Raw genomic sequence first — 12,050 nt, 5'->3', positions numbered from 1 at the left:
CTCAACTGGGACACCCAGAAAGATGGAGCATAGCACTTACCGTGCAAGACAAAGAGGGGTCTACGATGACCAAGGGGGCCAAGGAAGAAAACGTCCTCCATCTAGAGACGATGATCATTCTAAGAAGCCAGAGGGCACTGGCAAGCGAACTAAGTATCTTTCTCCTACTCAACTCCAAACTTTCAGAGAGGAAGGAAGATGCTTCTACTGTGGCGAGAAAGGACATATGAAACCGGACTGCCCTCTAAAGCAGCAACGGCAAGAACAAGCTTCTGCGAGGCAAGAAAAAGCAAGGAAGGAACCCGCACCGCCAAGCTCGAACTCAATTCCAGATGTTCAAGGAAACACAGAAACGGAGAAAGGAAAGCGTCAACTTCTGAAGGGCTGGGGGTCTTTGAACAACCAGCGAGTACTGATTCTTTATGATCCAGGATCCACGGATAACTTCATCTCCCTAGATACTGCAAAACGTTTGTGCCTTACACCGGCTCAGCTTGGCACACCGTTTACATCCGGATCGGCATTCGAGGGGTTGACAACCAATGCAACTCCCGTGCAAGGACAGCTCAATCTTCGGATTGACGAGTACAAGGACCGCGAATCATTTTTTATGGCACCCATCGAGGGATGTGATATCATCTTGGGTATGCCATGGCACTTTCACATGACACCTATTCCCGATTATGTGGAAAAGACCCTCACTTTTGATCATGGGGGTAAGAAAATAAAGATTCAAGCTGATGCAGGAGATTGGCAGTTCCCAATTGTAAGCCATATCTCCATTAAGAAAGAAATGAAGAAGTGTGTTTCTGCTTACTTGATTTTTGCAAAGGATAAAACTAGTAGGGACTCTCTCTCTAGTCTGGAAATTAAGCGTCTTCAATTTATTGAAAAGTACAAGGATTGTTTCACAGAAACACTTCCTGATGAACTCCCTCCGGTACGCCCGGAAGATCACCGCATAGATCTCATACCGGGTAGCTCACCTCCCAATCAACCCTCTTATCGGGTAAGTCTTGCTCAGCAAGAGGAAATTCTAAAGCAAGTCAACGAGCTTCTAGAGAAAGGGTTAGTACGGCCCAGTGCTTCACCCTACTGCTCTCCAGTTCTACTAGTGCAGAAGAAAGATGGCACGTTTCGAATGTGCATAGACTATCGGTCTTTAAACAAGATCACGATCAAGAATCGCTTTCCGATTCCCCGGATTGATGATATACTTGATAAGTTGCAGGTGCAAGTGTCTTTAGTCGCATAGACTTAAAGAGTGGGTATCATCAGGTACGGATCGCCCCTGAGGATGTCCATAAGACTGCTTTCCGCACAACCTTTGGATTATATGAATTTTTGGTAATGCCTTTCGGCTTGACCAATGCTCCTGCGACGTTCAATGGCATGATGGACCGCATTTTCAGCTCGTATCGAGCTTTTACGGAAGTATTCTTTGACGACATACTCATCTTCTCTAAATCAGAAGAGGAACATCGGAAGCACTTGGACTTAGTGTTTCAAGAATTGCGAAAGCATGAGTTGCATGTGAATGCAAAGAAGAGCGAGTTCTTTCTCTCAGAGATACACTATCTCGGCCATATAGTCTCTCACAATCAAGTGAGTATGGATCCTGCCAAGATCCGAGTGGTAGAAGATTGGCCTATTCCCACTACGGTACATGATGTACGTAGTTTCCTGGGATTATGTTCATATTATCGAAGGTTTGTCCGAGGATTTGCTCATGTAGCAGGACCACTTCATGACTTGACAAAGAAGAAGATTCCTTTCAGATGGGGATCGAGACAACAAGGAGCTTTTGATCGGCTCAAGTACTTGCTAAGCCATGGGCCTATTTTGATAGTGCCTGACTTAAGAAAACCATTTGAGGTTCACTGCGATGCTTCAGGCGATTGCATCGGAGCAGTGTTAAACCAAGAAGGCCATGCAATGGCCTACGAAAGCAGACGGCTTAAGGATGCAGAGTTGCATGTACCAATCTACGAAAAGGAACTCACGGCTGTGATTCACGCCTTATCCAACCGGAAGCACTATCTTCTAGGAGCGGATTTTGTGATCAAGACTGATCACCAGAGTTTGCGGTATTTTCTTACGCAAAGGAAACTATCTAAGAAGCAGATGAGATGGGCAAACTTTTTGTCTATGTTTCACTTCCAGATCCTTCACACGGCTGGGAGTAAGAATGTGGTCGCAGACGCATTGTCTAGGCGGCCAAGGGTGAACGCTATCACTTCGGTGTATCACCAAGAATTAGAAGCACTACCGGATTTGTATCCGAATGATCCAGACTTCTCCACCATTTGGGAAAAGCTACATCGTGGAGAGAATGAGTTTCTCTATTGCATTCGGGACGGTTATCTCTACCACCATCAGGCCATATGTGTGGCGGAACCATTAAGAAAGAAGATCATGGATGAAGCACACGCTTCGCCTTATGCGGGTCATCTGGGTATTCTCCCTACGACCTTAGCAATGGAAAGATATTTCTTTTGGCCTAGCCTTAAAGCAGACATTGATAAGTATGTCAGGGAATGCTTGGTTTGCCAAAAAGTGAAGTATGATCGGCATAAGACGCCTGGGTTGCTACAACCATTGCCTGTGCCTAATGAACCCTGGGAAAGTATTGCCATGGACTTCATCATGGACCTCCCTAGAACTCAGACTGGAAATGACGCGATCTGGACCATTGTGGACCGGTTTAGCAAGCAAGCACACTTTATACCAGTCAAGAAAACGATAAAAGCAGATCATATGGCTAGGGTCTTTCTAGCACAGATCTTTAAGCATCATGGAATGCCTAAGTCTATTGTGAGCGATCGAGATCCTCGCATGACAGGAAATTTTTGGCGTGCCTTGATGGATAATCTTGGTACAAAGCTGAATTTCTCATCTGCCTACCATCCTCAAACGGACGGGCAAAGTGAGATAGCCAATTCCACAGTATTGGATATGTTAAAAGCTTATGTGTCAGACCGGCAATCTGACTGGGAGAAATATTTGCCTCTTGTCGAGTATGCGTATAACAATACCATACACTCATCGACGGGGAAAGCACCTTTTGAGATTCTCTATGGTGAGCCTTTGCTTCCACCCATCCTTTTAACTAAGGATAAGATCTTTGCAGCAGATGAATTCGTCCGAGATTTGGACACAGCCTACGGGCAAGTTAGGAGAGCTATTCTACGCTCTCAAGAAAAGCATAAGAAAGCTGCAGACAAGCACAGAAGGAATCTAGACTTAACAGTCGGACAGTTAGTCTTACTCAAATTTGAGAAGGCAAGACTTAAGAAACAAGAGTCTCATAAGGGGAAAGTGGTAAAACTTTCTACCCGTTATTATGGGCCGTTTAAGATCACTGAGCGAGTGAATGATGTCGTTTTCTTATTAGAGCTACCGCCTAATTGGAAGATCCATAATGCTTTCCATGTCAGTTTACTCCGGCCGTATGTGGGACCGCCTCCAAGCTAGCCTAGTGCTGAGGAACCTCCTGAGGTTGAGGAAACAGAAGAAATACTCCAACCGGAGCAGATAGTAAGTCATCAGGAGCGGCCTCTCAAATCCGAAAAGATAACACGGAAGTATTTGGTTAAGTTTAAGAACTACTCGAATCTAGATGCTCAGTGGATGACGCAGGAGGAATTAGCAGCTTATCCCGAGATACTGGAGGTATATGTCCAAGCACTACAGTTGAGGTCAACTGTTTAGAAGCCAGAGGGATGTTGCTAATTGGACTATTTTCTTATTTTTAATGATTAATCTCTTTTTTTAGGATATTTTATTATGTGCACTAAGAACTGTTAAAAGATTGTAGCTACAAGAACTGCCATCAAGAACGGACAAACTATGATGTGTCATTTGATGGGTGACGGTAAACATCGCGAAGGAGTTTCCGTAAGTTCGGTGGAAAGGGCCGGGTTACGAGTGCCCCTGATGCGTCACATGATGGGTGACGGGTGCATCAGTAAGGGGGTATCCCGTAGGCTAAGGAGGAAATCCAAACTAAGTAAGAAAATACGCGTAAGAACGCAAGCACAAGAATAAAGATGGGTTCAATGAAGCTTTTTACGAAAAGCAGGAACAATCGCGGGAAGGCAGACGCTTTCCCGCGAGGGATCTATGTTTGCATTGCATTTGTGCATGTGGTTGCATCCAGGGATGCCTGGGCAGTGTTGTGAAATGCATTGGTTTTAACTTATAAGGTTTTATTGAGTTTTTGGGCAGGTTCAAACCAATTTTAAAATATGCCGGCCGCCCACTTAATAAGTGGGCAGCCACTTAGAAGATAAAGCAACAAAACCAGCCAGCGAATTCTCTCTCCCTATTTCGGGTAGAACAGCGCGGAAAAAAAAAAAAAAAAAAACCGCCGCGATCTCTATGGGAGCAGCTATTCGTGCCGTGGACAGGGAGCTATAAAAGCACCACATGCCCTCACTCAAAGGGGGTACCAACGTCAGCAAGAGAAGACTCTGCCGCAAGAGATCGCGAGACTACAAAGCACGGAAGTCGCTTTTCCTGCGCAAGAGCGACAGATTTTCAAGTGCTCGTGTACGCTCCCATTTTGTGCCACCAACCCTCCCCCTTCGCCATCTACACCACGAGTTGTTCGAACTCCTATGGAGATGATGGTCAAGTCAATGATGGACATGATGCTGGCACAACAAGAAGCAACTCGCGTCACTTTAAGGGCGAATCGCGTTGCGTTGGCACAACAAGAAACCAATCGCCTTGCTTTCAAACGGGAGCGCGATGAACGAAATGAACGAAAACCAGAAAGGGACGCCGAGCGTGAAGCTCAAAGGGAGCTATGCACTCAAGAATTTATTTCCCACGTGCTAGTCTCGAAGATCAAACCACCCAAAGATCGTGGAAGTTCCTCAAGTGGCGCAAGCCACGATGCGGATTCCAACCATCCAGTCACAGAGAAGTTGACTTTTAGTAAGTATGACGGTAAGATGGATGCTACGGTTATTGATTCTTGGTTGCATCAATTTAATGCTTATTTTGCGACAACTAAGAAGACAGGAAATAGCAAAGTTTTGACGACAGCTATGTACCTTGCCGGTGATGCCATCAATTGGTACCACGCATGGCAAGAGGCACAGCTAGCCGCGCACCTAGAGGAAGCCGACGGATTCACACCCCTTTCCTTTGATTGGGCTGATTTCCAAGACAAGCTCAAGGCGCGGTTTATGCCACCTCAGTACCTCGCACGATTGAAAGAGAATTGGCACAATCTCAAGCAAAATGGTATGCCAGTCATGTCTTTTTCTAATCGTGTTTTGCAGTTAGGCACTCAATTACGAAAATGGGATGATGAGCGCAAAGAGGTTTTTCTCTTTGGATTGGACGAGTATATCAAGTACGATGTCGAGGTACTCGATCCAATCGATCTCAACAAGGCGGTAGCGATTGCTCTCGCACAGGACATGAAGCACAACAAGGGAAAGCCTAAGGAGAACAAGACTTCCACAAGTACCTCGCAGACTTCTCAGAACCCTCCGAACGGTAAGAATGGTAAGAATGATAACTCTTCTAACCAATCTTCCAACAGTCTCTCAACAAAGAATTCTTCCAATGAATCTAAGGGTAAGGCTAACACAATTGCTAAACCTAAGCTTACTCCAGATGAAAAGGTAGCACAAGGAATTGTAGGAGGATACATCACGTCGGAAGAACAAAGCACGTATTCTAAGGAAGGTCATTGTTTTCATTGTCACATTAAGGGTCACATAAAAAGAATATGTCCTAAGCTTGAATCAAATGAATCTAAAGAACCCACAGCACCCACTACATCTGTCAATGCAATGAATGATAACACGGGTGCGCCCCAAGTTTCTCAGGACACTATGGCGATCAATAGAGCTGAAAACACCAAGGGGGAAGACTGTATGGCGATGAAGGGAAAACTGCAATCGCCAGGGGTTCTGCGGGGGTTCTTGCTGAGAAGCTGCCTGTTGAGCGGGAAGCTCCTGCTGCCTCTTCTGCCAGAAAGTGCTAACTTGGGTTTGCTTATATATTAACTTAGCAAAATTGCCCTACCTACTTTTGTTGGAAAGTCACTTAAAAATAATAAGTGAAAATACCAAAAATAGGAAAAATAGGCTAAATGCACTGGAAAATTCCCCTGATTGAATCTGATGGATTCTGAAGGGAACACTAATGATCATGCTATGTGCAACCAGAGGATATGCATCTATGCTAAGTGACTGGGCATGCATGGTCTACGAATAGACTCACAAAAGTGCCAGATCACTTCTAATCTAAACTGACTGGACTGACTGAACCCTGATCATGCTGTAGCTTGTCCACGGACACATAGGGTTGGATGTGTCACGTGACATCCCCTCCTTTTCAAAGTGAGGTACTGGTATCAAACTGTATGGCGTCGAGGGAGATCGCCAATAGCATTCGGAATCCTGGAAGGGACTCTTCGCCGGCCCACTCTGATGTGTGGGTCATGCGGTACTTGAACTTCATAAAGGTCTGCAAAGTCGTCTTCTTTGGGCCGCGCCGAAAGCAACACAATCTTTTGTGGCTCCTTCGATGCTTCAACTTCGTCTAGAGTCGTGCTTCTTTCTTCTTCAAGAATGTCCATGGCTGAAAATTCCTGAAACCATTTCCAACACAAAACCATGAACATACTCGTTCCATGTAAAGTGAGTGGAAAAAATCGTGTCTTCCTCAAAGACTGTGCATGCAATGTAGACTGTGCATGCAATGTAGGTGAACAAAAAGACGGAGTGCCAAACCGTTCACCACATACACGCAAACAATGAGAGCAAATCTTGTCTTTCTGATCTAATGCAATCAACTGTGGCAATTCACAACGGAAATGCCCATGCTTGGTGCTCATACTTTCATGTGCTCGTTCGAAAACTGTGTCATGCCAAGGAAGAGACATGGAATGTGACTTCCTTACATACATACTTTTCAGCTTTTCATGAAAAATCCGCATACATTCGTGCTCATCCATGAGAGAAACGTGCTCAACATACAATCTGTCATGCCTAGGAAAAGGGATCACATAACGATGTTGACTAAAATACAGGAAACGATCACGAATGAAACACTCGAACAATGCGTGCGTATCAATCATGCGAACACATAATACTTCCGGTGAGGGTTCTTTGGACCTAGGCTCGAGAGCCAAGATCGCTACTTCCTGAATGATCGAATCGTCATGTGGGGGTTCTTTGGACCTCCACTCGAGAGCCAAGATCGATTCTTCGTGACTGATCGAATCTACAACAAGGTTAGCTTCGCTAGAAAAAGCATCAACTAACACATCATCCTTCATGCAAATCATCATGCTTGTGAGAAATCACATCTTGATCATGCAAATCATCATGCTTGTCATTGTCATCCAAATCATTAGGCAAATCATTGTCAATCAAATCATCATGCTTATCATTGTCAATCAAATCATCATGCTTCTCATAATCATGCAAATCCTGTGTGTCATGCTTGGGAGAAGAAGAGACTGAGAGAGTCTCCTTTTCCCGATCCTGTTGAATCTGTGCCTGCATTCGAGAAAAGAGTCGCAACATCTCTTGCCTTATTGCTTTGTTCTCGCGATGTATGGCTGCTACTCTTTCTGTGTATTGACGCTCTATGGTTGCCATCTTTTCTTTGTGTTCACGCTCTATTTCTGTTTTTCTTTCCTGGTCCAACTCCTCTATAGGAGTTAGCGTAATCCTTGTCGTAGATGGGGAAGGGTCGAAAAAACCTCCTGGTGGGGAAAATTCTTCTTCGCCTCTCTCATGCCCATCAACTCCAAGCGAAGTATCCATTCCGCTTCGAGTGATGATCATTCTGAAGTCATGGGTTCTTGTGGGTTCTTGTGGTCTTGGGTTCTTAAGTTCACGAGGAACTTGGGTTCTTGAGGGTCTTGGGTTCTTAAGTTCACAAGGAACTTGGGTTCTTGGGTGTCTTGGTTCTTGAGGTTTTCTTTCGCTTGCAAACCGTGTTCAAGAAGGATCTTCTCTTCACCCGAGTTCTACTCCTTTCTGCGGGCGCACCCCTTGGCGGCCTTGCGCTCACAACAAGGTTGCTTTTTCCCACCTCACGTCGATTGGCCGGCCGCTAAGTGCACGGTCCGCTCTCAATGAGTGAAAAGAGACACAAGGGGAGGCTAGACAAGCCCTTGTTTCTTGGGATTCCTGTCACTCTTCAACAAAACACGAATAGGAATCGACACGCCCAAGCAAACTTGGGTTCGTGCGACGTCAACAAGCCAAAAAAAAAAAAAAAAAATTTGTGGTTCTTGTGGTTCTTTCCTTGAGTGATACAGAACACTGCCAAAGCTCTGATACCAATGTTAGGTGCAGCGGAATGAATGTTTGCGCTTTGCTCAAGATGAGTGCTCCGAACTGTGCTCAAGGTTCCTTTTGTTCTTATGGAAGGTAGAGCCTTCCGTTCTTAATGAGAGAATGTTATGATCACAAACAAAGTGAATGGACACTGTGCGTGCAAGTGTATGAGACTTAGAGAGAGAGAGAAGAGAAATACGACACCAGAGACATTGTAAACCCTCCTCCGAAGGCCCCACTCTCGTCGGCGAGAGTGGTCTACTTTTTGATTGCACAAAGTGGTACAATGACGATGCAATGGATTGATGCAACTCATCATGCACAAAGGGTTGGATGTGTCACGTGACAAATATAAAGAAATACCGAAAGGGTGCCAAGGTTTGGGCCAGTGCTCTCTCGAGGTGGAACTCCGCCACTCCCCGTCTTGTGTGTCGTGCATCTCTTTCAGTTCAATGTCATTTGAAGTGCTAGAAGTTGTTCAGTTTGTTCTTTTCCGTTGGCACCTAGTGCCTGTCCCCATGACATAACATCATTTTGCTAAGGCTTGGTTAGATAGGTTGGTGATAGAGAGAGTCCACCATGGAACACCTCCATTTGGCTAGCACATGAAGCCTTTTTGCCGGACCCATAGCAAAATGAGCAAGTCTCCTTTCCATGTCTGCGCATTTCCTTTCAAGTAAGATGCCGCCCTTCGCACCTTGGAGCGTTCCTTGAACCAACCTCCACAGAAGGCGGCGTCAAACTGCTGTATAAACTCAAGGGCTCGAGGGGTGTCTTGGTAGCCTGAAAACGTCTCAAACCTCACAACCTAACCCCCTTCCTTAAACTCCTTGGTCTTCTTGCTCATCACTTCACTGTCAAAAGAGGACAAGCTCTCCCCCTCTAAACTGCTAGATGGCCTTCCACGCCTCCTAGACTTTTCACAAATCTACTTTTCTTGCTTTTTCTCAGCTTCTTCCATCTTTTCTCATCCTCTCTGGAAGCAGAAGATGACAAACTGTAGGAACTCTCTGAAAACGAATAAAAATATGAGTCATCCTCGAAACGAGCACGCTACTTTGATCTGCTTGCCACCTTGAAACTCGACTTTCGACCCAGATAAACAAGGAAATCCACTGATTTCCTCTTCTTCTGAGAGTGCTTCAACCCTTTCATTATCAGGTTCATCTTCTTGTCAAGAGCTCCGTCGAGCTCTTTCTGCAAGTACAATTTCCACTTTTCTGTACTCGTTTGTCCTTTCAGCTTTCTTCCCTACCTGAGAGGAGAATCAATGGCCTCACACCATCTCGAGTGAATCTCATCAATCCGGTAACTCTTCGACTGTTTCGGAAATCTCGGATCTCTGGAGTACTTCATCAATCTTTTCGCACACGTGTCAACTTGCAGTTGACGTTTGTACTCCGCTTTGGCAAACTTCCCCGCCCAAAAATTTGCCCAATTCTTCATTCTTTTCTTCAGTTCCCGCGTCAGATTTCAACTTTTCTTCGCCTTCCCATTGAGAGGTGTCATCTCTGATAGATTCTCCACGAGAACCCATGTGTGCTCTTGGGTGCTTTATGGCTTATGCCCCTTAAGACAGAGCGATGAAGACGGGAGCGCGCCCAATGCGCGATGGACTAAGGGTGGGAGTGGCTACTAAGTCCAAGGTCGAGACACAAAGATTCTTTTGCAAACAAAATTTTGACCGCTCTGTCAGATTTTGCTCTGCGTGTGCTGCAGAAGGGATCGGATCCTCCTTAGAAGAAGAATCTTTTTGAGCTTTGATACCATTGTTACAAGCTTCGACACTCCAAGCGAGAAATCAATAGCAACACAAACCGAAACTTTAAAATCACTGACTTTACTTAGAGAGAGAGAGAGAGAGAGTCGACACGGCACGACGGAGTTCCGCGCCCAGAAGCACTGGCCCCAAAGACAGGCGCACATCAAGGTACAACTCCCGACTCTACTCTCAGACTCTACGTCCAGATGCTCTACAAAGTGAGGCCCAAGGGCTCTTATAAAAGAGTACAAGGGATGCCTAAAAGCAGAGCCCCAAAAGAATAAGTTCGCTTTAAAACAAAGCATATATGTTCTCAAAAACCAGGACTCTCCAATGGAAGCCAGCGTAAATTATGAAAATCCATACAGCCTACCACGTGGCACCAGCAACGCCGAACGCGGAAATCCGTATGGCCTACCACGTCAGCATGATTTCCAAAATCTCTCCCAGAGTCCAAACTTTTGTCCTTTCGGGTTTTGGGCCCCACGGCCACTGCTTCATGAGTTCTTTCACCTTGGTCGGTTCAATCTCTCTTGCCCACTCGGCCATTTCTCTTCCAGTCATGCCACGTCATCAATTTGTGACAGTTCCCCCTCGAAAATTCATTGAAATGCGGTTTGAGCGGAGACGATTGGATCATAAATCAAGCGCCTCACCACTAGGCTATCACTCGGTTGTAAACTTCCTAGAAAATTAAGCTAAAGGAATTGCCTCTAGAACCTCTAAACAAAGGGAGAGGAGGTATGTTTAAAAGCAGAGATCTTGCTGGCGGGCTGATTTGAATCCACCATAAGTTCAAGAAAATGTTGCCCAATCACACGTTCTGTAACTATGCTATGATTTTTTGTCATCTAGTTCCTCCCTTGCTCATGTCTTCGTGTTAATTATTTTCCCAATCCCTTCCTTTTCTCCTGATAATTGGCATACAAGTAAGAAGCTTATTCTGTTCTAGGGGAATGGAGGTTCAAGAGACACAAAAAATCCTCCTTCAAAATTAGCTAAGTGCAAAACAAAATCACCGCGTTCTATCAATCTGCTTCCGATGGTTTGAAGGGTTACCAAGTTTGCATACAAGTCAATCGGAAACCTTGTTCCTGACACTTCGTAATGCCTCAATAATGTATTGCCATAACAGCACGTGAGGAAAACACTAAAAACTACTGCCGAGATAATTGCAAATCAGCCGTTACAATTTTAATCAAGAAGAAACAAATCCAGCAGAAATTATAGCAAAAGTAAATTTTCTCGTGATAATGCAGAAACAAGTTAATCCGCACATGCAAAATGCATTCGGCTATCCTAACCTTTTGTTCATGAAAATGCCAACCTTTTACTACAAAAATTTTAAAATCAAGGTGAAACATACTGTCTTTTGGGCCTCGAAACTCCACGAAAAACTCAGTGATTGCATCGCTTGCCATTTCCACCTTGTAATCACTCATCATGCTAAAAAAGAAGAGCAAGGAAACGTGAGGACAGGGCAAAGCATGTGCAAGAGAAGAAATGTTTCATGAAAAACCATACAGCTTCATAACATCCATCTCACGACGCTTGCTTGGTGAAGACATTGTAGGGATGTATGCGCGCGCGCGCGTGTATCTTCAAAGGGATATGTCTGCAAAGATGGTGCTCGCGTCGCTCGCGCACTTTTCAGACTGGTATTTTTTGCATAAAAAACCGCGATGAGTACTCCATATGAGCTCCTGATGTCGATCATCTCCTTTTGTTGTCACGAATTGGAGAGAGAGTCCCAATGACTCTTTGACACCTCACGTCTGGATCCACTAGAGTGCCTCGTTAGCCTAGCTGCATTTGTGTTGAATTGAAGTCAAGCCAAATGAATTAGCACGTCTAAATTTGCGCTATTCCTCAAAAAAGTAATATTTTTTGTGACTCCATCTCACTCTATTGTGTGCGTTCTTGTTATTTGTACAAGAATGTCCTTACTAATTTGTAGTTGTGCCATTTAAACC

At 44.9% G+C, this 12,050-nt stretch overlaps 1 protein-coding gene across 2 annotated transcripts in view; it reads right to left on the bottom strand.

Moving 5' to 3' along the window:
* Positions 1-11,796, bottom strand: part of LOC147438379 (ubiquitin-conjugating enzyme E2-23 kDa-like) — an 85,983-nt gene extending 74,187 nt beyond the window's left edge. The window contains exons 1-2 of one of the 2 annotated variants that reach the window (XM_086487681.1): positions 11,602-11,796; positions 11,444-11,523 (exon numbers count right to left, since the gene is read on the bottom strand). In XM_086487681.1, the coding sequence (XP_086343807.1) occupies positions 11,444-11,523; positions 11,602-11,645 (124 nt within the window). In that variant the 5' untranslated portion in view covers positions 11,646-11,796. The remainder of the gene's footprint in view (positions 1-11,443; positions 11,524-11,601) is intronic. The other variant, XM_086487680.1, reaches the window with a different exon arrangement.
* Between the last annotated feature and the right edge of the window lie 254 nt (positions 11,797-12,050).

The sequence above is a fragment of the Adiantum capillus-veneris genome, chromosome 17, assembly GCF_014529385.1.
Source record: "Adiantum capillus-veneris isolate H3 chromosome 17, ASM1452938v2, whole genome shotgun sequence".
In the NCBI taxonomy this organism is placed as follows: Eukaryota; Viridiplantae; Streptophyta; class Polypodiopsida; order Polypodiales; family Pteridaceae; genus Adiantum; species Adiantum capillus-veneris.
This window is presented reverse-complemented; position numbering and strand designations above follow the sequence as displayed.